Source organism: Lactuca sativa, chromosome 4, assembly GCF_002870075.4.
Source record: "Lactuca sativa cultivar Salinas chromosome 4, Lsat_Salinas_v11, whole genome shotgun sequence".
In the NCBI taxonomy this organism is placed as follows: domain Eukaryota; kingdom Viridiplantae; phylum Streptophyta; class Magnoliopsida; order Asterales; family Asteraceae; genus Lactuca; species Lactuca sativa.
Genome location: NC_056626.2, coordinates 304,550,385 through 304,577,623, shown reverse-complemented (window position 1 = coordinate 304,577,623; position 27,239 = coordinate 304,550,385). Strand labels below are relative to the sequence as shown.

Sequence of the window (27,239 nt, the reverse complement as noted above, 5' to 3'; positions counted from 1 at the left end):
TTTTAAAATCTAACATCAGCATATAACTTTGCTGTCTAATAAAGAAAAAAAAATGTTTTAATATTTTGATCATTTATTATAATCTTATAAAATATATGATTCACATTAATTAAAAGAAAAAAGAAACTTATAAATTATAAAATTAATATCAATACATCAAATCCAATTTTCATATCGTGTTCATCTATGTCGTATAATATGCCATTCTTATCAATAGCCCTCATCAAAGATCACAAAAGCTTAGACTAGTAACTATCAAAAGATCGTAACAAAGATGTATATGTACCTGGCCAGGACTACCCTAGATGTAAAAGCCGATTTCTTGTTTGTTGATAGGACATATGAGCAACATTATAGTTGTATTGCTAACGTGCGCTTGGAGTGTAACTTACTATTTTGGGGGTTTAATTAACCTTCCATCTTTCTTTCTAAACACTTACATTTTTGGGATTTAATAAATGTATATATCATAAATACACGATTTACAACCCTTTTCTCCCTCTAAAATCAACAACAACCAACACTTCCAAGAAAAATATACAACAAAAAAAGACAATACCCCTTTGGCCTTTGATACACCAGCACGTTGTTACTGTTAACAATAATGTTAACAGCAACAACGTGTCTGATAAATACATACAAGTACGTATACAGTACAAGTACACATACAATGTGTCTGATTTTATGTCAGACGCACCGTACCTATACAAATACACGTACAATGTGTCTGAGTTTATATCAGACGCACTGGACCTGTACAAGTTTATATCAACCCATAACAAGTTCCCGATGACGATTGAGATCATTGAGATACGTTGTAGAAGTATAACCCTCCAAATCACAAGCATCTAAAATCATTGCTCTCCCATCAAATGTCTTTTGTCTCAAATCCATGATTGTGGAATCCCCTTTTAGTATTTGAACAACTCGTTTCATGTTCGGGCGTTTTTCAGGCATGTGATGAATACATGATGAAGCAAGCAAAATTATACGCTTTACTTCGATAAGTTCATACGAATTTTCTAATCGAGGATCGATTAGTCCCTTTATGTTACCTTTCTCCAATAGCGGTTTCGCCTACAAAAGACTATATAAGTAGAATTCCCTCATGATTTTGGTTAAAGAAATAACAATGTGTTTTAATTTATTTGTTTATTATTTTTGTATTTAATTCTTTTACATACCCAAATTACGAGACTTTGTCGACGTGAATCAACAGCACGACGACCGGAGATAAGTTCGAGCAAAAGAACTCCAAAAGCAAATACATCTGTCTTTTCATGAATTACTCCGTGCATGAAATACTCGGGAGCCATATATCTAAAAAATATTTTTTTTTTTAAAAATGATTTTTTGATATAAACAACCAAACAAAAAAGTAAAATTTATAGTACCCGAAAGTGCCCTCGATTGGTGAAACAACTTGTTGAGCCCATTTTTCGGGTAGCCATTTCGCTAGACCAAAATCTGATATCTGCTCAAATATATATAAACTATATATGAGTTTTTCTTTTTATTTATATATATATATATATATATATATATATATATATATATATATATATATATATATATATATATATATATATATATATATATATTAGTTAGAGAGTGTTTGAGATTATTTTTCAAACCGACTTTTTAGACTTTTGGCTTTTTCAAATAGCCAAAAGTTTAAAAAGGTGTCAGGCAAATTCAAAAGTCCTTTTAGATTGATTTTTAGGCAAGAAGAAAAAAAAGTGGTTTTAGAAGTGAGGAATTGGTGATTTTTGGCTTTTTGGCTATTGCTCCCTCAAAAATTAATCCAAACACATTTTAAAAACTTTTTTTGGAAAAAACCATAAATCGTCTTTTTGTCAAAAATGACTTTTTAGGTTAAAAAGCAATCCCAAACACCCAGGTAATATGATATATGAGTGAGTGTTTATATCTGATCCCAGAAAGAATGACTTTTTGGGGTGGTTTCCTTTTTTTTTTTTTTCATTAAGTCGTGTATAGGTAAAGTGGTTGAATGGATTTATAATGATGTCTTATTAATAAAGTGTTTTCTAGACCGAATAAACCGTCTAAACGAGACTAAATGACCATTTTACCGTTACATTCCAAAAAACAAATTTCACACTATTCATTAATTGTAATGATATTCATCAAATTTAACAGGATAGAAATTATGAGGAAGAAACATTCATTATTAGTTGTACACATAAAGTGCTTAACCCGTTATTGCTATTAAGTCACAAAGAGAAAGAATCTTATCTCTATTAAGTCCTAAATTTTTTACAAATTTTCCTTAGTTTGTTTTTTTTCACTCCATTTGCGTAAGTGTGTCATTTTCGCAAATATTTTTTAAAAATCATTTATCCGAAGTTTCAAGGATTTATCGAAGTAGTGAAATAAAGAAATTAACCTGAGGTTCATAGTCTTCAGTTAATAAAATATTCGAAGCTGTGATATCGCGATGAATTATACGTTTGTTACAGTCATAATGAAGATACTGTAAACCTTCCGCAATCCCAATCGCTATCTTAAACCTTATCTTCCAATCTACACTCTCTTCATTGCCTAAAAATTAAAAATTATGTAAGCTGTATACGGGTGTTTCTTTTTTACTTAATGTAAATACAGAAAGTCGGGAAATGAGATTTACCATGTAGTAAAGTTGCAAGGCTACCATGAGGGGCGAATTGAAGGACAAGGTGCAAATCATTATCAGAACTGAAACCGATTAACCTAGCGGCGTTTGGGTGGTTGATATGTGCAATGATCCCAAGTTCGGTTAAAAAATCCCCAACTCTATCTTCATCTTTTTTCTCTTTTTTTGTTATTTTTTTTACGGCTACAATTTGACCATCGGGTAAATAGCCTTTGTATACTTCTGCGTGCCCGCCTTTTCCGAGTAAATTGTCTGCACCAAGCATTTTGAACATGACAAAACAGAACATGCTATATTGTATTTGGTATGTATTAAATTAAGGATCTGACTCTGTCAATGGTCCCACTTAAAAAAATGAATGGGAAAGAGAGTCGCTATCAATATCTTAGATAATGGAAGAAAAGAATGGCCTTATTTTTCGAAAATAGTCTGACCCAAGTTGTACTGTGTTTGGCATACACTGTATTTATTATTATTTTTTTAAATCCGTCTTAAAAAAAGTAAACACGGAGGGAGATGGACTCACTATCACGTTCTCGTCTGTGTAAAAGACTAAAATAGCCCTAAACCATGTCAATAAGATAAAATGAATTTTAAAGGAAGAAAAGAATGGTCTTATTTTTCGAAAATAGCCTAACGCAAGTTGTATGTGTTTGACATACACTGTACTTTTTTTTTTTTTTGAATCCGTCTTAAAAAAAGTAAAAACAGAGGGAGATGGACTCGTTATCACGTTCTCGTTTGTGTAAAAGACTAAAATAGCCCTAAACCATGTCAATAAGATAAAAAAAAAATTATGTTGTCGAACCTAAAAACATTAAACAATGTGGGACAGAGACTCGCACTCGCTATTGCTATCGCTATCTTGTATGTGGAAAAGACGAAAATGTCCTTGTTGTGAAAATAGCTCTAGAAAATTTATCGTGTGTAATTTAGTCGTGGCTGGTGTGAAAGGGGCAGTCGTATGAAGGAGTGTTTTTGTTTGTTGTGTGTAAGTTTAGGGACTTAGATGTAAGTTTATTATATTGTTGGAAGATGATTAATGGAACATGATCACATGGTGGATCTAGCCATCTAGGGTATGTAGTACATTTATGTGATGAGATTGAAGATGATTAATGAAAAGAGCATGTGGGGTTTTTGGAGTATTCTGATCACAGAAGATGTCTCCATAAGTCAAGTCCAATTGAACTACATTTTTTTATCAATAAATAACTCAACTCTTTTGTGTGCTTTTGGGCTCTTTTATTGGTCCAGGTGCAGCCATGAGCTATTTAATTTTCTGTCTTTTTGTAATTATAGAATTTAATAATTAATCCAATAATTTATATGTTATGGTTCAAGCATAAAGTGTCGGGGATCAGGTTTTGCCTAAAACCTAAACCTGGTTTTTGTGTAAAAAACTAAAAATATATTCCGACATAAAAAAATTGTTACATTTTACACAATCAACAGTAGATAACTATATTTTAAATTCGTTTAGATACAAAAAAGTGAAAAACCCATCTTTTAAATTTTTTGGTTTTGGGTTTGTTTTAGTTTAAAAAAATTTGTCTGAATAGGATAAGATAAGAAGTGGTTATTATTATTGAGTAAAAGGGAAATTGCAACTAGTTTGTGAGTGAAGTAGACACTGCACCTAGATTTGATTACAACATATGCTCTTACACTGGTTCAACTGTCAGAGGTTCTTTTGTCCTACAAAATTTATTGGTTTTTTTTGTCAATTATTGGTTATCATTTTGGTCTAAAAGTTTAATGTATGCAATATTGATAATACTGTTTCAAAGTTATTTAGAAATATAAATGCTTTTTGATCGATATATTGAAGTTATTGTAACAAAAAAGATAGAACAAATTTATTATAACGAAAAAGATGTAAGACACATTAAGTAAGGCAAAATTTAGTTGGTTGTGTTTGTTTAATAATACAAACTACAAAGTTGTTGTTATAATAAAAGGATGTAAGATAAATTTGTAAAAAAAGAAAAAACTTATATATGAAAATTTGTATAAGTTGGAAAATAGAATATACTTAAAATATTTGTTTGGAATAAAATAATGTGTAATGGGTTAGAGATAAATCACCTTTTACATATTTTTTATGCAAAAATGCTCCTTCTAACCGGTTACATGAAAAAATAAATTATAATATTCTTAAAGCAAAAAATAACACTCACGCTTAAATTAGAACCTTACGTACAATTTTTATCTATGTATAACTATTATAAAGACGTGTGTGAAATTGGCAATCTAAAAATAGCAAATTAGCAATAATCCTATTGTGGTTTGCAATTAAATGAAAGTGACTTTCATGATTATATTAAAAGCTTTTTTTTTGCTATATCTCATGTTACTTAGAATAAGCGTTTAAAGGGGTCGAAAACTTATATTTAAAATATCTACAAACTCTAGACAATTTATGGTAAATTAAGAAAGTGAAAGTCAATTAATCAAGTCTTTTCCTCAGTTTATAAAAATATTCTTTTTTCAACAGAAAAATGATAATAACAGTAAAACTAAAACGCAAATATTGATTGATATATGTTGCTAAAAGTTAATATTCTCATAAAGTTAGAATTTACAAAATCCTGATGCAGATTAAGTTAGGGGTGCCTTTGAGGATAAGAAGTCTAGTTCATTTTCCATTATATTAAATTTGACGAATATTATTTTAATGTTTTTTTTTTTAAAGTTACATGTTAAGATATATTAATTATCTAATTCTATAATCGTTGTTCAAGTTTAATTAACTTGTTGGCATAAAAAATTCAAGAGGAAATGAGAAAGAAAGTGTTACCATGGCTGAAACCATTTGTAGCCGACTCAAGTTCTTCATAAGTGAAACTCCGCCATGAAGGTTTAGGCATATAAAACTCGTTAATGGTCGCCTCCGAGCTATTATTCCTCCCAAATTTCTTCATGAAGCTCTTCCTTGAATGTTCATATCCAGCCACCAACGGCCCAGTCGAAAACCTTCTGAACGATTTCCACTTCAAATTATCCATCATATTCCTCCATGGCACCGTCTCCGCCGTTGGCGACGCCGGAACGCTGGTGCTGTTGTTTTCCCTATCTCCATCTCCGTCGCATCCTCCCGTCGTCGCCACTGCCGGAGGTTTCTTATCAAATTTCAAGCTGCAGGTGCTCGCGCTCGCACTCATGCTCCTTCTTAGGTTGATACTGTTATCGGAATCAGAACCGGATCCAGGAACTTCAAACACGCCTCTTGGAGACGATTGATCGTCGCTTTCACTACCACGATCGCGTTTGTTTTTCAAGCTTTCATCCGATTTCTTTTCTAGGTTTTTATGAGGTTTCTTCGAGCTTTCTCCCTTCATTAAACTCTTCGGCATTTTTCGTGAACCTAGAGCACAACGGAAACCGGAATGAGATAAAATCGTAAATAAATGACGACAAATTTTCAAAATCGGAGAGCAATTACCTTTCATTTCGATGCGATTGAGCTTAAATTGATAGGACAGGCTCAGTTCCAACAACACTTGGGGAGTTTTTCTCGCATTTAAACCATGTCCATAATCAATGACGTGCGCGGTCGTTCCACGGTGGGAGACGACGGTGACAGTGACGGAGAAAGTGAGAGACGGTGGCGGAGAAAGAATGGACGAAAATCGAATGGTTCAGAGAGAGAGAAGGGGGGAGAAATAGTATGGCGTTGAGAGGCAGATATTATTTGAAGGAAGAGTATGAGGAGGGAAGATTGGAAGATGATGCTCTGCCTTCGAATTTTATACACCGTTTCCTTTTTATTTTTCATTTTTCTGTAACAATAATTAAATATATTTCTAATCGATTTTTATTAAGATCAATAATTTTTTTACAAATAGAAACAAAATTAAAATTTTTATTTTCTATTTTTAGTTACAACTAGTAGAAATCACATCGCGCATTAGGTCATAGAACTTCTATGTATTTCTAAATGTCCAACAGTTCAGTAATAGTTACACCATATTAAGTGGACAGTATCAAAATATATTTTAAAAGTGGATTTATTTTATGCAACACATAGAAATACATGAGTTTAAATAAAAAAAAATCAATAATAACATAGTTATTTGGTAATTTATCAAATGGTCAATGACCTAGCATAAAAAGTGATTTTCTAAAATAAGAGGTTATGTGTTCAAATATCATTAAAACACATATAAATATTATTTACGAGTAGGTTAGTTTGTTTTTTTTCTTTTTTTTTTTTCAAATAATAACATCGTTATTTAGTATAAGCGTAGTACATGATATTGATAGTAAGAACATATAAAATTTTATAAGTTAAAACTATAATAAATACGAAAAAAAAATTATAAAGTCTATATAAATTAGGAATAGATGATAACATAAATTAATCAAGATTAACTATACAAACATATTAAATGATATTAATAGTAAGAATGTATGAGTTTTGTGTATTAATAACACAATAAATATCCTAAAAGTTTATAACATTTAAATAAAGTAGAAACACTAGATATTGTTAATGAATCACAATTAATTGAGAAATTATAATAATAAAAAGTAAGAATTTTAAAAAATTTATGTAAAAGACCAAAAAAACGTAACATTAAAATATAGTAACATACCAAAATCGGAACTTATAAATTATCAATAATTTAAATTTAAAATTACTATTTTATCAAAATATTTTGAGACAAATGAAAAAGTTTAAATATGAAAATCTGTTATGATCGAAAGCAAAATCTATATTATCAAAGTGATTTTTATTTGGCATATTGTATTATATGGTGAAAAATTTGTAAATGATTTGGGTTTAGCCATTTTTAATCTGAAAATAATAAAACCAAATAAATAGTATTAGTAAACATGTAAGTGGAAACCATATATATATATATATATATATATATATATATATATATATATATATATATATATATATATATATATATATATATATATATATATATATATATATATATATATAATTCAATAAAAAAAATATAATTGTTTAGATTTAACGGATATTTATATAAAAAAATTAAACTAAAATAGATAAAAATCAAAGTATAAAGTTATTTTGCATAGAAAGGTGTCGTTTAGATAACCTAAAGACTAAAGTTCAATATATAACAAAAAAATAGCCAAAAATCAATTTCATTTATATATTTATCTATTTTTCGATGGATGTGAATATATAGGATTATAAAAAATAAAAATAAAAAAAATAAAAAAACTCTTATTTTTATCTTATTTTTTACTTTTATGGTTTATATTTTTATAGAAGGAAAATTGAATATGTGAAAATTAATTATCCTTTATAAATAGATAACCTAAAGACTAAAGTTCAATATATAACAAAAAAAAATAGCCAAAAATCAATTTCATTTATATATTTATCTATTTTTCGATGGATGTGAATGTATAGGATTATAAAAAATTAAAAAAAAAAAAAAAAAAAAAACTCTTATTTTTATCTTATTTTTTACTTTTATGGTTTATATTTTTATAGAAGGAAAATTGAATATGTGAAAATTAATTATCCTTTATGAATACACATTTATATCGATATATAAAAATATTTTTTTTATTCAAAGTTTCAGTTTTTATCTTTTTATCAATAATGGCAATATAAACTGTAATATTTTTTATAAAAGATAATTCAGATATAAATGATCGATATACTCATTTTGTTAATAAATTATTGACCATTCACTAATTACTCATTAATATACATTATTTTATAGTTATATTCAATATGAATAACCTAAGAATTGACATATCAATTTATTCGTTGATATGATTGTCATTCACATGTGAATGATGAGTATGAACGATAAATAATTATGTGAATGGTTGCTAATATTGACAAATCGAATTACATGTAAATTCGAATAAATATTCACATTCACATGTGAATCTAGCTAGATACGTATGCAATCTAACTAAATTCATTCGATTTCTTTTACTATTTCAACATTTTGATCGCACAAAAATTGTTTAAAAAAATGGATACAATATTCATTTTTATGTGAGTTAATAATTGTAAAACAAGATACAATTCCAATTTACAATATGCATCTAAACGAGGTGAAAGTAAATAAAATATAAAGTTCAAATTCATAATATAAATCTGAATGAGTCGAAACTTAAAAAAAATGAATTCAGATTAATGTAAATATGAACGAGTTAAAACTAAAAGGATTTCTATTATTACAAAAATTATAAATTTTCAAATATTTATTTATTTCATGAAAAATAAACCTTAAAAACAAAAACAAAACAAAGCTGTTTTTTTTCATAATGTGGTACATAGATCTCCAACTAACAAATATACATTCATTAACATCCAACAATCTAGTGGTGTTACGGAACAACTACCCGACGAGTGGTAATAACGACAACTACAGTAGGTTTGACAGTAGCTTTTTTCTTTTTTTCATATTATTGGTTCCTTATTATTGTTATTATTATTATTATTTTATTTTTGTTCTGTATGAACCTAACAATACAAAGATAATTTAGAATCATTAATCTTTTATTCTTTTATATATATATATATATATATATATATATATATATATATATATATATATATATATATATATATATATATATATATATATGTATGTATATTAAAGTTGGACCATTGTTAGGAATAGTGAACATCCATCATTTTTGGCAAAACTGCTCCTTCTTCTATATTAACTTTGTTATATTTAGCCTTTGTTGCTATTGCTTTCTTTTTTGGGCAATTTATGCCAAGTTGTCCATTCTTTGTGGACACGTGCTCTAAAGGATTGCCACAACAGATTGAAAGGTTGGCTATTTTAGTGGCAGATCAATGGGAGGTCAATGTCTTGGATTACTGTCCTCGACACGTGTTGTGTCACCCTCTTCCACCTCTCCCGCTTCGAATCAGATGTGTTTCTCACTCATTCTTTCCTATCTCTCATCGACTCCTCCCTTTTTCATTCCTTTTGCTTATGAGACCATTGATTACCCACCGAATGTTTAATTGGTGAGTATCGAATGCACGCAGAAGATCCCTCTGACCAAGCGTCTCGAGCGGTCGACCCCTAAGCTTACCTTCGCCATCAGCATCACCATCTTCAAAGAAGTGATCCAAAGTTGTAAAAGAAGAAGATGTCGCTTTGTTGTGGGTTCAACAACTAGAGATTTCCAGTGATTCCAACTTTAAATCAATATGTTTCTACAAATGAAGGTACAAATCAATCTGTTTTTGGTTCGACTTTTGATTTGGAGGCATTTGGATTTTCCAACACATGTAAAATTGAATTTCAAAGTCCTATTAAAACCCCTTCAATACGTTCTCTTTTCCATATGAAAACACGCACACACAATAATCCTATTTCCACCTTTATCTTCATGTATTTATTCATTCTTCTTCACGTAGTATTGTTGCAGGTGTGCATATACAATTTGAATTGCCTCCACATCTCTTCTAATCCCGCCTCCCTACGGCCATCACCTGTCGCCGTCGCAGTCGGCCTTTCCTCCATCTCACCCGTGTTGGAACCTTGGATGATGATTTCTTCAATGGAGATGAAGAGCTTGATCACCGATTCTTCGAAACCCTCCCCACACCACAACTAAATGCCACCTCATTCATAGTTGATTTCTTGGCTGCTCTTGACACTCTCTACAAACAGGTAAGACTTTAGAAGCTTATCAGAACTGTAAATTGCTTTAATCGGTTAACTGTTCATTTTGTTTTATTTTTCAATGAATATTTGTGCTCTTGGAGTTTACATGAACCTGTTTAAACATGAAAGTGCTGATTGTGGCTTTTATTACTTATTTTCTTGGTGTTTCCAAATTCCAAGTGTTTTACCATTATTATCTTTGTGTAAACTTATAGATCAAGCCAAAAGGAGTGACCATGAAAGCATTGTTAGCCAAAGCTACATCAATTGCATTGGCTAAACACCCTATCGTGAATTAAAGTTGTAGAGATAGAAAGAGCTTTCCCGTGCTTCAGAATGTTCATAAGGTGAACTTCTTACGCCCTAATTCTTTTTTTTTCTAACTTTCTATATTAAGTTGTGTCTTCAAACATTGGCCTAACTCAAGGTACTAATAAGATTGATAATGTTCCAAATTCAAACTTGAATGCCAGGTATCCATGTATCAATAGACTGATTAATGATTTTTATGTATCATTTGAATATTATTATTCGGCTCAGGTACCGTGTGACGGGGCCTAATTTAGAAATCAATCCATCATTTGGTAAACGAATTGGGTACTACAATTAGGTTCCGACTTTGATTGTTATTGATGTTTTTGGTTTTAATTATCTATTTTACCAGCATTACAGGATACTTATTTTGCAGTATGATATTGTCGACATCTAACCGTCATATTTCGATTTGAAGGTAATATTTAATGATCGTTTTTTTAGCAACTTTTGTTTGATTTGAAGCTTTTCTTTCACATTTGGGATTTATTGTGGTTTCCTACTTCTGTCAAATTAGAAAGAATGTCAATACGTGGCTCTATTTGAATGGTTCTACCACTTCCGATCAGCTCCACATCCGTCCAATTACCCATTTACCTCTTTTGCATAGATAGCAACTCCATGTCCCACCTTTTTCTTTTTAGGGTCCTTATATTTTGAGAAACATCTACTAAGATCACCATTTTCATTTCCAGGTGGGTGGATGGATTGAGGAATGTGCATGGTAGAGTTCAACCACCAAATGCTAGCAACAAGGCGCTTCTAATCGGTTCTCATTTGGTCAATAATCACCTTAATACTTTTTAATAACAAGATTTTAACGTTTTAGGGAAAATTACACATTATCAGCCTTTTACCTCAAAAGCCATTATGAGTTTTTATTTGCATAAAATATATGTATTCACTTTTTCTCTTCATTTCCGTCATTATTGACCTAAAAAGCAGCTACCAGGTTCAATTTCTCAGTTGGACATTTTTCAATGAGTTGGCATTTGACATGGCAAGTATTTTTCAATGAGTTGGCATTTGACATGGCAAGTGAAATGGCCACATACATGTGTAAAAGTGTCAAAAATAGTTGTTTTTAAGTGTCTATTAAGTATAACACATGCTTATATGGACATCAGATGCCACATCATAAAAAATTGTTCATGTAAGCAAATCAAACTTGCTAACCGGGTTTTGTAGGTAACTAATGGCTGAAATGAAAAAGAAATATATACCAATGGCTTTGATACAAGTAATTTTTTCATACTTTTTTTTAGGTTTAAGGTTGATGATGTAATGATTTTTTGTGTAGTTTTCGTTTTTCTATCTTAAGTATTTCTTAAGTGGTGGAGTTCTTTTTCTTCTCTCAACATGATATTGTTATTGATGTTGGTATGTTTTGAAGAGTTTGTAAGCCTCATTTTTCAGTTTTTCGCTAATATTATGAACATATTTCTCAATTTTTTTTAATTTTGTTTGTTATAATTTAGATGATCAAGAGTCACGGACGTTGATGGGATTTTATGCTTCTCCTGGTGTATGCACATACTAATTTGTTTATAAATGAGTCTTTAGACAAGAGATGAGAATGTTGTAAGTGTATTTTTTATAGTCAATTGATTTAGAAATTACTTTAACAAAAAATATACTGATGCTTATAGTTATTTTTGTTTGAATCTAAGTTTGCGTTTGTTCTCAAGAATGTATTAGGATGTTTATAGTTATTTTTGTTTGAATCTAAGTTTGCGTTTGTTCTCAAGAATGTATTAGGATACATATGATAGAAGTATCACTTTTTATGAAATTGTAATGACATATTTTATCAGTGCAACCCAACATAGACCCAAGAATTAATGCATCAACCATTGGAGTAGATGTTGAACAGGTATGACCTACTTTAATCTATATTCTAGCAATGTACGTTTAGTTATTTGTATTTTATATCATCCTACTTTCACTTCTCTCTCTTAAAGCATTCTACTTTCGAGTTTTTAAAGTTTTGTATAGACAAATAGTCCATGAAGATAGACCGAACAAAAAATCTCACAACTAACCTCACAAAGCGGGGTCTCTCACCTAGTTTACTTTAAAACATTATATTTTTTATAATTTATTATAGAAAATCTATTATCATAAATCTTCTCCGATCGTTTTAAAAATCTAAATAATTTATGCATATATTTGTAAAACGTATTATAAAGCTCTCAGCTAATTTGTTATTTTTAAGAGCACGTCTCACATTTAAAAAATAATAATAATAATAATAAGCTTAATAGTAACATTTAAGACATAAATATACTAAGATATGAAAAGTTAGAATAAAAAGTAATAAATCTACCGTCCATGTTTAATATTGTTATAAAAATAAAGGTGAACTAAATAAAGTTTTTTTTTTTTTTTTTTTTTTTTTTGATATTTTTTGTTTTTCAACCCCTATATTTTATTTCAATTTATGAAATCCACTTTTAACATTTACTTAAAAAATTAACCACATTTCAATATTAAGATTGGAAATCATTAAGGATTTTCAATATGTTGCAATACCATTTGCTCGACGTTACTGATATTCATACATCATATAGATAAAATAAGAGAGAAATGATGGCTTGATATTATCTCTTAATATTTACGTTTATATTAAAATATAATAACAGTTAAATTACAAAAAATAGATATAACATCACATAACAATTTCTTAAACTTTCTTTACCTACACCTGTTCTTAATATTTCAATGGTCCATTCTGTAAACTGTCTTTGTAGATTTATTCATTGGCCGACATTTTGATTTTGATTTTGTTCTAGAAATGATCTTATTTTGTCTTTATTAAGATATATTTAAATATCAAATTTACATAAATAATATATAAAAAATGTGTGGAGCAAAAAAATCATTATATATATATATATATATATATATATATATATATATATATATATATATATATATATATATATATATATATATATATATATATATATATACACTAGGCGAACGCCCGCGCGTTGCGTGAGATATAAAAAAAATATTTTATATTAAAAGTAACTAAATCATTGTTATTAACAATTAAATAATAATTTCATAAAAATATAAAAAATGATTTTTAGTATTGTTATTATGTTGACCTATATTATAAGAGATAAAGTTGAAACTTGAAGTTGTTTTGCATATACAAAGTTATATGATTAAAATAGAAAAAAAAAATTTAAATAAATAAATCGTTATTGTTATCTATTAAATAATAATTTCATATTAAATTAAAATGCTTATATTAAATAGTATCATTATGTAGAAAATACGATAATAGAGACATCTTTTTATCTATCTTAAATTTTATCATTTTGTACAACATATGATAATAGAGACAACTTTTTATTTTAAATAGTAAAAAAAATGTTTTGTATCATAAATATTACCATAATTATGTAGAACATATGATAATAGTGACGTCTTTTATAAGGTTAAAATTTAAATTGTATTACATACAAGGTAGTAAAACTTGGCTAATACAACCAAATACTCGACATGTTACTTAAACTTGGCCTCCAATTGAAGCAAGTTTGCCTAACTCAGGTAGAAGACACTCGGATCCTTATTAAACTCGATCCAAATCTAAAAGATACGATCCAAAATCATTTTCAAAATTCTGAAATTTAATTGGTCACTTGTCGACAAAGACAATCTCACCAAAGAATACACTCAACGTCCTACAAAGTTAGATGCAAGGAAGATCTCATGGCTTAGTCCTTTTGAAATATTTCACAACATTTCCTATTTATAGAGAGGAGTACATTCTTTTGTTTACTCTCACGATCAATGTGGGATGCAGACATTTTAAATAAACTCATTTCTTTATTTGCCAATAATTTCATTTTGTTAAATAAAATATTAAATAATAAAAATAAAACGTTATCCAGAAAATTTATTGTTTAATAGCTCTATTTTTCAGTAATCTTGTAAGTTGCTATAAAAAATTAAGCTTTTATTGAATAACTTTTTGTTAAATCCTAAAATCATAAATTCAGTTGGGTATTTAATATAGAAAGTTTGTTTATATGTATTTTCATAATTCAAAATATCATTATAAAATGAATTCATTTATAAAATATAATTGAGTATATATATTTCGTGCTTTTGAATCAAAGTGATTTTTCAAACAATTATAATTTTATGTTTTGGTAGATTTTTTTTTTATATTTATATAACATTATGTAACTTATAATATTATTATCAACAATTTGAATAATCATGGGAGTTTCAAATGTATGTGGTGAAAGGAAAATGCTTCATTTATCGGTCCAAATTGATCAAACTCGGACCGATTCAGCTTAATATACCAAACTACATAACGATTTTTCTATTGAAACCCGGTTTGTATATATTTTGTGTTTTTGAATCAAATTTATTTTTCAAACAATTATAATTTTATTTTTAGGTAACTTATTTATAATATTATTAGAAACAATTTGAAAAATCATGGGAGTTTCAAATGTATGTGCTGAAAGGAAAATGCTTCCTTTATCGGTCCAAATTAATCAAACTCAGACCGATTCAACTCAATATACCAAACTATATAACAATTTTTCAACTAAAACTCTGTTTGAACTTAAAAAAATCTTGTTCAAAACCATCTTCGGGATTTTAAAACATAAATGGACAGTTGTCAATAAAGACAATCTCACCAAAGAATACCCTCAACATCCTAAAAAGGTAGGCATAAGGAAGTTCTCATGGTTTGGTCCCTTTGAAACATTTCACAACCTTTCCTATTTATAGAAGAGGAAACGTTCTCTTGTTACTCTCACCATCGACGTGGGATGAAGACATTGTAATAAAACACGCTTTCTTGTGAATAAAACATTATTCAACTTATTTAGTAAAACACCATTTCTCTTGTTTACCCTTTCTTTATTGTTCAATAGTTCCATTTTTCTATAATCTCGTAAGTTGCTATCCAAAAAAGTAAGTTTTTATTGAATAACTTTTGTTCAATTTTAAAATCATAAATTCAGTTAGGTACTTAATATAGAAATTTTGTTTATATGTATTTTCAAGATTCAAAAGTTCATTATAAAAAGAATTCATTTATAAAATATAATATGCGTATATATTTCGTGCTTTTGATCAAATCGAATTTTCAAACAATTATAATTTTATGTTTATGTAGATGATTTTTATATTTATATAACATTATGTAACTTTTTTAAAATATCATTGGAAACAATTTGAAAAATCATGGGAGTTTCAAATGTATGTAGTGAAATGAAAATGCTTCTTTTATGATCCAAATAGATCAAACTCGGGACCGATTCAACTAAATATATCAAACTATATATATTTTTTTCTAGTGAAACCCGGTTTGTAGATATTTCGTGCTTTTAAATCAAAGTGATTTTTCAAACAATTATAATTTTAGCTTTAGGTAGATGGTTTTTTATATTTATATAAAACTATGTAACTTATTTATAATATTATTAGAAATAATTTGCAAAATCATGGGAGTTTCAAATGTTTGTTGTGAAAGGAAAATGATTCTTTTATCGGTCCAAATTGATCCAGTTCCGGTTCAACTCAATATACCCAACTACATAATTTTTTTTTTCTAACTGAAACACGGTTTTAACTTGAAAGAAGTCGGTTCAAAACCATTTTTTGAATTCTAAAAGTTAACTAGACACTTGCCAATATAGTTAATCTCATCAAATAATACCTTCAAAATCCTACAAAGGTAGGCATGAGGAAGTTCTCATGATTTGGTCCCTTTGAAACATTTCACAACCTTTCCTATTTATAGAAGAGGAAACAATCTCTTGTTTACTCTCACCATCGATGTGGGATGAAGACGTTGTAATAAAACACTCATTCTTGTTTATAGAACATTATTTAACTTATTTATAATATTATTGTAAAGAAATTGAAAAGTCATGGGAGTTTCAAATGAATGTGGTGAAAGGAAGTTAAAAAATGGGGTTTCAAATACATGAGATTCAAGAAAAAATTCTAGCTTTATAAGTATATATATATATATATATATATATATATATATATATATACATATATATATATATATATATATATATATATATATATATATATATATATATATATATATATATATATAGGGTGAGGTTCAATAGAGAACCATAATTAACCGATGAACCAAGGAACCAATCTTTTTTTCAACTTTTAGCTTATTTTTTATCAAAAAAAAAAAAAAAACTAAAAATACAGAAATTCATAACTTTTTATCCCTTTTTCAATGATATCAAATTCGAAAAAAAAATAAATAAATAATTCGTCAAAGTCACAATGTGAATCTTTGAAAATTCACAATGTGAATCTAAGTTCACACGGTGAATCCGAAAAATATATTTAACATACACAATGTTATGTTATAAATTTAAATATTTTTAGTTTTTTTTTGCGATAAAGAATAATCTCTAGAACTTGGAAAAAAAATTGGTTCTTTGGAGAACCAATAATTATGGTTCTCTATTGAACTTTTCAATATATATATATATATATATATATATATATATATATATATATATATATATATATATATATATATATATATATATATATATATATATATCAGGGATGGACGCAAGCAAGAATACATGGTAGGTGTTGCCGGGATGAATAGGTGTTGTCGATACACAAAAAATAGGTAGAAAAAAATTGAAAAATCGAAAAAAATTTCACTACGGCCAGAAAAGTTAGGGCTTGCCGGTACCACACTGGGAACCCCTTAGAACCGTCCTTGATATATATATATATATATATATATATATATATATATATATATATATATATATATATATATATATATATATTGAGTAAAAGACATCAATTAACTTTAAAAGTTAATCGTGAGACAAGAGGAGGACTAGTTTTGCTAATGTAAGCATAGGGATGAGCAAAAGGACCGAACCGGACTAGAACCGGGAAGCGGTTTCGGTCAAAATCAAGAACCGAACCGGCCCGGCGGTTCTAGCGGTTCCGGTTCTACCGGTTCCCGGTTTTATCGGTTATTGTTGTCTCTTCAAATATTGGAACCAGTCCTCGAAAAATAGTATCATACGGTTCCGGTTTTTGTCGGTTCTACCGGTTCCGGACTTCCGGTTATATAGGTTCCGGTTCCAAAAATTCACAAAAATAACATCCCGGTCCCGGCCCTACCGGTTCCATCGGGTTCGGGTTCCGGTTCCGGTGCCGGTTCCGGTACCGGTTCCGGCCAGTTCCCGGTCCATATGCTCATCCCTATGTAAGCACATAAATCATTTGATGATTTATGTCATGTTGTTTAATTTAATATAATTAATGTGATCATAAATATTATAGAACCCATAAGTTTGTTATTTTACATATATTATAGAATAAGAACGAAAATATAACTATCAGTTTTATTTTTTGTGGCAAATAACATATGGTTTACTAAAAGAGATTGAAATATCTTGTTGTGGAATACCGATAGTAACCTCAGAAGTCACATCGTATTGGTTATTTTATTGATATCGTAAGTTGGAATATCAGCATTCCGGACTCAAACAAAAAGTAATTACTCTATCACTCACGAGATTGCCATACCCTTTTCTTTAATTTTTGATTGACATACAAAATAAAAAACCATATTGTTAAATATTCAGAAGAATTAATCAAATAAAATAATTTTAGCCGATATTTTGTGTAAAAAAAAATTATATTTAAGAGCTCCATCTGATATGTTGTGTTTAAAAATTATAATGAACAAAAAGGCAAATTGCAGTAAAAGTTTTAAAATTTCAGTTTTTTAAGACAAATAAAATTATTTTTCTGACTTAACCACCATTAACTAATTTCTTCAAATTAAATCATCGAGCATTGATTTTTTTTAAATCAACCACGCTTACCTACATAGGTTTCCAAGTTTTTTTTTTTTTCTTTTTGATTTCATGACCTTTTTTTTATTACATTGTATTTAAGAGAAAAAATAACATGGGCCCCCATATCATATGTTTTTGCAAGTGAAGGAATGTGGAGAAAATATACATGTTGGTATGGTGGAAATACATAGCCTTAATGTGTCATGTAGGACATGTATGGTATCAAAGATGATATGGTATTTCATTGTTAAACAAGCACCATTTAATGAGGCATCCCATGAGATGGTTTGCAAGATTTTCATGTTGAAGTTTTTGTATGCTTTTACATATGTTCTAGTACATGACAACGTTGGCCATAGTTGAAAGTACAATGTCTAAATGGAAGTCATGAGTTATGTGGTGTTGCTATAGAGAGGATGTGCTTCCATGGTACATTAATCATATTTTTTGGTGAGTTTATTTTAGAAAGTAGTCCACCCCTGAAATACTTGTTGCTAGACTATCCCGGTTTAGAGCAAGGGCAAAGTGGGCATTGGAATAGAGCCCATAATTTTAAGGGGTCTAATTTTTTTTTTTAATAGTATGTATAGTTTTAGCCCAATCTAAATTTAAAGTAGTCAAGAATCATTATGTATGGGAGAAGGCACAAGACATCATTGACATTCGATGCAGTCAATAGAAGCTAGTCATTCAAAAAAAAAAAGCAATCAACGACAACAACTTAGCAACAGTGACTCAACATTTAGGCTTCAACAAGGGTTGATTATCAATTTTTGAGTCATGTTGTCTTGCTAATCAGGTAATACCGTGATAGATTATGAGAAATTGAGGATTATCAGTTTATAATTATCAGTGTAATAGATTTCGAGAAATTAAGGACTGCCAGTTTATAATTGTCAATTGCATACTTGAATGAATAGAATAATAGATTATCAGTTTCTTGGATTCATAGAAATCAGTTTAATAGTTTATTAATATTATAGTTATTAGTTAATGATTAAAATCTTAATTTTATTCTGAAATCTGATTCAATCAGATTATAGATGTTGAATGAATGATTCTAAAATAGATTATTAGAAATTGAAATTAAATTATGAGAGTGTTTAAAGAATCAATACCACTTTATCGGATTATCGTTAGTTGATAATGTTAATTGTAAAACTGTTTATCAGAAATCAGGTTATCTGATTATCAGATTTTCAAATTATGTTTCTTGTAATTACTTGAATGTTAAAAGTTGAAACTAATAAACTTGTAGTGATGAAGTCTAAACAACCATCCGGTAGTCAAAAACGTAAAAAGAGAAAACTAGATTAAGAAAGAGAAAGGTTGCGCCAATGCTCTAGATAAGTTTATCCTTAGACAACATGTTGAAGAGCAAGAGCATGTAGAAGTATAAGAGGTAAAAGAGAAAGAGCCCGTTAAAGAGCTTGTTGATATATATATGATCCAAGAAAGTGAGAAAAACTTAATTCTTAGGAGATTAAACTTTTGGTAGAGAAAGGTCCTAAAAGATATAATAGTATTATGTACGGTTCCTACAATAAATTTGGTAGAAGATTTTCTACAGCTTTATATATAAGAACTTTATCAAATTTGTAGAAGTGTGATAGAAAATGGCTAGTATATTCGAAAGATCTAGACATGGGATTTCATTTCTGTTAGAAAATGGATTTTGAAAGGTATATTGGATGTTGAAGGTTATGCAGATTGGCACCATGTTACCACTAGGTTTAAAGAACACAAAATTGCATTGGATCATCTTACAAGTAGTAATAAGTGGTTTAATATACGTAAAAGAATGAACTTGAACGATAAAGTTCAATACGAGCAATTCAAGAAAGAAAGATATTATTGGAAACAAGTCCTTTTGAGAATCATTGCAGTAGTGAAGTTTCTTCCTAAACATAATTTAGCATTTCGTAGATCCAACAAAAAGTTGTATAAAAAAGGTAACTATAAATTGTATTTTTTTGTTCCAAATCCACCAAATACCTTTTAGTTAATTATTATGATTGATTCCACTTCTTATTTGTTAATTGTATTTAACAGGTAATGGAATTTTTTGGGTGTCATTCAAATGTTGGAAGAGTTTAACCCGGTTATCAAAGAGCATGTGTGGCATATCACAAGTGATGGAATTCATGTGCATTATCTTGACCAAATAATCCAAAATGAACTAATATCTTTGATAGCTCAAGAAATTAAAAAAGAACTTATCAAGAAGATAAAGGAAGCAAAGTACTATTCAATCATACTTGATTGTACTCCCGATTCAAGTCCCCAAGAACAAATGACTATAATAGTAAGGTATTTAAAGTTATCATATAATTATGTTCCTCGATCCCGATTCAAGTCACCAAGAACAAATGACTATAATAGTGATGTATTTAAAGTTATCATATAATTATGTTACTATCGAGGAGTCCTTTTTAGGTTTTTTAAATCTTAATGATACATCCAGAAAAGGACTATTTGATATTACACTTGAGGAGTTAAAGTCTCTCGGTCTTGAAATTGATGATATGCGTGGTCAAGGCTATGATAATGGAGCAAACATGAAAGGAAAACACCAAGGAGTGCAAAAAAAGATTTTAGATATAAATCCTAGAGCATTTTACACTCCTTGTTGTTGCCATTTTCTTAATCTAACATTATGTGATATGGCTAACAAGTGTATCAAAGGAAAGAACTTTTTCGGATTCATCCAACGCATTTATACTATCTTTGCAAATTCTACTAAGAAGTGGGAAATTTTCAGAGATAATGTTAAAGCTTGGACTCTTAAGTCATTGTGTCAAACTCGTTAGGAAAGCCTAGTTGAGAGTGTAAAGGCTATTAAACTGAAACTTGTTGATATACGAGAAGCTTTACTTCAAGTTGGAGAAAAAGGTAATTATGATGCAATTGCAAGTGAAGCAACTTCACTAGCAGAAAAAGTACTTGGCGACTTTGAATTTTTGGTATCACTATTATTTGGTATGAAGTAGTAAACCATGTGAATATTTAGCCTCTTGTGATGTGTAATGGGTTTAGCCTTTCCTATAAATAGGAAGTGAGTGGCTGCCATTTTATGGAAGAACCATTTTGAGAGATTAGACTAGGAAGATAATTATTACATAACCCACTTTGTAATAGCTTACTAGATCTAATGAGAGCTAACGCGATTATTTATTCTTTGTGTTCTCCGTGATTGATTGATTCACTTAATCTTTACAATTCTGCATACGTCATCATTATCGGGTCACTACAATTGGTATCAGAGCCAGTGTTCTTGAAGTTTTCAAGAAATTGATCCATGATGACAACATGATTTGGTTAATCACAAATTGTTGTATGCTCTTCATATTTTAGAGTGTTTTTTATTCTAGAAATTGAATTATTCTTTGATCTTGATTCAAATTCAATTTTCCCTCACTAGAATTCATGTGTTTTTCGTCTTCTCTCTCTAGAATTCATATCGAAATCACTTTCTTTCTCTAGAATTTTGATCAATTTCGCTTTCTTTCTCTAGAAGTTCATTCGAATTTTGCTTTCTCTATCTAGAGATTTCTTTCAAATCCACTTTCTCTCTCTAGAAATATCTAAGTTCTTATGATCTTTTTGTTAATTGATAAAAGATGGTATGTTTGGATTATGATTCTTGGATCGTGATGATTGAAGATGTTAAGTACAAAGTCAATGAATATCAATATTATGGATTATTGTTGAAAGATGGATTTATTACAATGAATACTTTGATTTCTTATTGGAACAAGAAAGATGATTCTGGAAAATTGATCTTTCAACCTCTTTGTAATATTGAAAGTTTGGTTGACATTTCCATGAGTATGTTATCTTGGTGTGGTAACAAAAATGAAGGAAAAGAAAGAGAATTGTTCATAAAGGAATATGTTTGTCTTATTGAAGACCCAAGTGATCTTCATACTATTGAATTTGTTGAAGATGTTCTTGAAGAAGTTCATCATGTTCATGATGTTCTTGAAGTTCAAGACAAGGGATTTCAATGTGATTCTCATGAAGTTTTGAAAGTCTTTTGTTCAATTGGAGTTCAAACTGATGATTGCTTGAGTTCTTTTGATTCGTTTGAAGGAATGGTGCCACATAGAAAGCCTTTAATCCAAGAAGTTCAAATGTATCAAACTCTAAAAGATTTGATTCAATGTTGCCAAATTCAAGTTGTGAAGAATGAAGTTGTTCTTGAATTCAAATCTTCAAGATCCAAAAAGATGAAGAAGAAGAAGAAAAAGAAGATCAAAAAAAAAATTTGGGGTTCTAAAAAATATTCTTTAAATGTCGTTTTGAAGAAGAAATCAATGAAGAAAATTTGGGTTCCTAAGCAATAATCATCAAATGTTGCAATGACTTTGAATTCCAAACCCAAAATTGTTAAAGATTCTCAAATTCGTTATGAAGATGAAGTTAGATCTTGGCGAAATAAGAAGAAGTTACATGGATGGTACAACATGCATCATGGGTGGTACAATGTAAAATTTAGAGATTTCTTAATTCCAACCAAGGAACCGAGGTCTTCCATGATCAATTCGTTCATTGCAAATGAGAAAAGAATTATCAAGAAGGTTTCTCAAATTGTCAAATGGACTCCAAAAGTTCATGATTTCGATACCTTGTTTTTGAAGATCCGATGATGAACGATTCAGGTTTTCTTGAAATTCAAATTCAATCATATTTTCAATTCATGATTTCGTTATTGATGTTTGTTCGTTTTGACTCATTGGATCTAATTTGTTTCAAGATCTATTGTTAATCCAATTTTTTTTCTTTCGATCTATTTGTTTGAAAGTTTAATCCAAAACTTTAATCCACACAATTTGAGCCCAAACAAAACTTTGATATTGTTCATTCACTTTGGGATCCAAGTTCTAGACCAATATTAATTCCAGATACTTTCTTTCTGTAACATCCCAAAAATCAAGGATAAAAATTTCATTTTTATTATAATCAAAACATAGATGCAATTTGATCCAAACATTTCTAAGTAACACATTTATCAGAGTTGAATCCCAAAATCACGTATTGCGGAAAACACGGGTGTATGTGCTGCGATCAAGCCAGACCCTTTGCTTCTGAACTGGAAGTACCTGAAACCAAACCACAAACTGTAAGCACGAAGCTTAGTGAGCTCTCTAAATACCACATATAACGCAAACATACTGTCAAGCATATCTGGGTGCCCGACCTATCCAGCCGAGCATATCTAGGTGCTCAACCTACCCTTTTCAGGCATATCTGGGTGCCCGACCTACCCTTGTCAGGCATATCTAGGTGCCCGACCTACCCTCTGATTTATTTCAACCAGTTATGGGGTCTATTTCGCCCCTATCACTACCACATAAATCACATAATCATCAAGCAATACATAAACGATGATAATTATCACACAAACAACCATCGTATCATGCAATAAATAAGGGTCGACCTTGGTGCCTTTGACCCGTAACTTTCACGAAGGGAGACTCACCTCGAATGCAGAAGCTCGCTAAAAGAAATCCCTAGTTGCTGCTCTGACGACTTCCCGAGCTATCAATACTAATATAACACCCAATTAGCAATTAGGTTACCAAACCAAGATCCATAATCCATACTTGGGGTAAAATGACCATTGTATCCCTGACCAAAACTGAAGCCTAAGCCCAACACCAAAAGGCCCAAAACTACAAAATTCATAAAAGCCCACTAATGGCCCAATTTTCCAAATTAGGCCCAACCCCATATGGGCCTTATCCAAAAGCCCAACAATTCTTTGTCAATAGCAAATTTCAGAAAGCCTAAAGACACCACGAGGTTCAAGCCCATGGGGCCCACAGAGGCCCAAATCCATTAGGCCTACAAGGCCCAACAAAGAAATGACACAACTTAGTCCAAGAAGGTGTCCAATTCCAAAAACAATTCCTCAATCCAAAAGTCTAACTTTCAAGGCCCAAGACCCAAATCCAAGGCCCAAAGATGACAAACAAGCCCAAAATGGCACTGGGCCATTTACATTGGGTGTACACACTGGTACGCTGAGCGTACTCCTAAATTCTACAGTACGCGGGGCATACTTACATTTATGCGGAGCGTACTTACGTTTACGCGGGGCGTACCCACTATTTCTCCAAAACTTATTTCATGACTTAATCCGTTAAGTCCTTCCATAAAAACCTCAGAATACCTTCCAACTAAGTTGTTAATGCATAAAGTTGGCACCTTTATGCATTTACATGACTCAATGGGACCTAATAACCATTTTAATCCATTAAAACCCAACAAGAACATGCATGGACCATATCTAAGCATCAAGCAAGCATTTATATGAACTTGTAACCTCAGAATTGCTAAGAGTGGCAACTCCAAGCTCCTGAAGTGGTGTCCAACCACTAGATCTTGCTCATGAGGTCAAAATGAAACCTTTTACCTTTAAAGAGCTGGAAATAGAGCAAAGAGTCGAGATCTACAAGCCTTCCCTTAAACCACCACCGTGTACCAATCTTCTACTTCATGAATAATCACCAAAACCCACTAAATATGCACAAAAAGAGTTCACAACACATTTGGATGAGGGTAGGGCTCGAGACTTGCGTTGGAGGGCAATGGATGATGAAAGAGGGGCTAACACCTAGGAATTAAGGTGTTTAAATAGTGAGCCAACCCTAAAATTTAGGGTTTTAGGATCCTGAACACTACACTAGGCATAATTCCAGTACGTTGGGCGTACAACTCAAACACCCGTATCCACTTTTCCAATATTATGTTGGGCATACCCCAACTTACGCTGGGCATACTCACGCGCATGCCATCCTTGCATGCATGGGATGAAAATGCAAGCTTTTTCCATTAAGGGCCAATTTATCCAATATCTTCAAAATACCATAACTCTCTTATCCTAGGTCCGTTTCCAACTAACCTTATATCCATGCAAAAGGTGGAGAGAAGCCCTACGCTCCTAAAAACACACCCAAACCTTAAAACCTCCCAAACAAAACCCAAAACACAAAAAGATCAAGATATCACATTATAATTATACCATTGGCCTCCAAAGACACAATCGAGCACTTGGATCACTTATATTATGACACCAACATCCGAAATGGACCAAATCCTTCCCTTCCCAACGCACTAAGCCTTGTAACAATTGATGATTGGGCCGCAGCCCCGAGCAATGAAGCAAATCCAAAACCGAGTGTTACACTTTCGATCCTTTCATCTCCAGTTTGATCATTCTCGATAATTTCTTCATATCGTGAATCCAAATTTGTTTGACTTGTTTTTAATTTCCTGATTCATGGATGAAATTGATTAATTTGTGGTTTGATCTAAATTTGATCGATTCAATTGAAGAGTCAAACTAAAAGTCAAAGTTGAATTGTTGGTTGTGATTCAGTGACTAGAATTCGAAATTGGTTATTGAATGGTTGAATCAAAATCATATAATGAGAGTCCTATTCGAAATCGAGTTTGTTATTGAATTGATTTTGGAATCAAAAGTTGATTTTTGGAGTCGTAAGTTTGGTTGACGAACTGTTGGATGTTTGAAACTATCAATTTGCGAAATCGATATATGTAATTTTGATTCAAGAGGATTCGATTTTGGTGTGTTATTCATTTAATTCTTACAGAAAATTGGTCGAAATCAAAAGTGATTATGATTGCTACAGAAAATTCGACTGAGCATGTATGAATCTGGTATTCAAATTGAAAGGCTAATGTTTGTCAATGGTACTTCGACTGAGGATTGAATTTGATTTTGGATTCGAAATTGGATTTTGATTGGCAATCGTTGGAATCGAAAGGGGTTGGAAAAACACTAGGAAAGGTTTGATGAGAGTTCAAGTAGCGAAGAAGTTTTGTTTACACCTGAAGAGAATTTCAGAGTTAATTATTTCTTAGACATTGTAGATCAAGCTATTTCTTCTCTTGAGACAAGATTTGAACAATTCAAAGAGTATGACAAATTATTTGGTTTTTTATTTCCACATAATTTGAGGGGAATTGAAGATAAAGATCTTAAGTCGTCTTGTCATTGTATTGAAAAAGCACTCAAGTTTGAAGAAAGATCGGATATTGATGTCGAGGAACTTTATACGGAGTTGGAATTATTTGATACACTGGAAACCAATGAAGTTAGCAACCTTATAGATGTTTTGAAGATTTTGAAAGAACTTGATTATTTCCCAAATGTAAGCATTGCATATAGAATATTGTTGACTATTCGAGTAACGAGCGCATCTGCGAAAAGGCGTTTTTCGAAATTGAAGTTTTTGAAATCTTACTTATGCTCCATAATGACCCAAAAAAGACTTAGCGGTTTGGTGATGATATCTATAGAGAAAGAAATATTAGAGAATATAGAATACTAAGAGTTGATCAACCAATTTGCTATCAAGAATGATAGGAGACCTTCACGGGTCGTCGGTTAGCTATTACGATATGTAATTACTCATGAAAATACTATGATTTTGCTATATTTATTGCTATAAAGTTTATCGTCATTTAAAACAAAAATAGTTAATGTAGTTTAATTCGTTACACATTAAGGCCTAAGGGCCTTTTTTATCCAGCTCGTCTTAGGCATTTGAATCCTCAAAACCGACCATGACTTATACATATGAGCGGTGTTTGAAAGAATAAGACATATAACCTAAGCCTCATTGCCTGAATTTGTTTGATATGTAGAAAATACCTTTCTAAGATGTGTTTTTAGAACTTAAAGGGCCTCATGTAGGGTTGTAATGAAGGTTAAATGTGTGGTTACTTAAGGAATCAAGAATTTGAAACTTGACA

General features: G+C 30.3%; 2 protein-coding genes and 1 long non-coding RNA gene across 6 annotated transcripts; 2 read left to right on the top strand and 1 right to left on the bottom strand.

Moving 5' to 3' along the window:
* Positions 1-421: 421 nt before the first annotated feature.
* LOC111910732 (receptor-like cytosolic serine/threonine-protein kinase RBK1) lies at positions 422-6,384 on the bottom strand. Its single transcript, XM_023906558.3, has 7 exons — positions 6,099-6,384; positions 5,454-6,020; positions 2,648-2,905; positions 2,408-2,562; positions 1,395-1,474; positions 1,185-1,320; positions 422-1,077 (listed from the first exon to the last, which is right to left on the bottom strand). The coding sequence occupies exons 1-7, from the start codon at positions 6,103-6,105 to the stop codon at positions 769-771; spliced, it is 1,512 nt and encodes a 503-aa protein (XP_023762326.1). The 5' UTR covers positions 6,106-6,384; the 3' UTR covers positions 422-768.
* A 3,869-nt stretch (positions 6,385-10,253) lies between these two features.
* On the top strand, positions 10,254-12,369 carry LOC111910733 (uncharacterized). Of its 4 annotated transcripts, none has more exons than XR_008232241.1 (3): positions 10,254-10,296; positions 10,506-11,382; positions 11,903-12,369. It is a non-coding gene; the product is annotated as an uncharacterized LOC111910733 (long non-coding RNA). The 4 variants fall into 4 exon arrangements; XR_008232242.1 differs by having other exon boundaries at positions 12,081-12,368; XR_008232240.1 differs by having other exon boundaries at positions 10,506-11,020; positions 11,298-12,365.
* Positions 12,370-20,071: 7,702 nt separating this feature from the next.
* Positions 20,072-26,815, top strand: LOC128133658 (uncharacterized). Its single transcript, XM_052771168.1, has 7 exons — positions 20,072-20,078; positions 20,138-20,407; positions 20,508-20,601; positions 20,920-21,034; positions 21,266-21,394; positions 22,076-22,590; positions 26,443-26,815. Exons 1-7 carry the CDS (start codon positions 20,072-20,074, stop codon positions 26,813-26,815), a joined length of 1,503 nt encoding a protein of 500 aa, XP_052627128.1.
* The last annotated feature ends 424 nt before the right edge of the window (positions 26,816-27,239 follow it).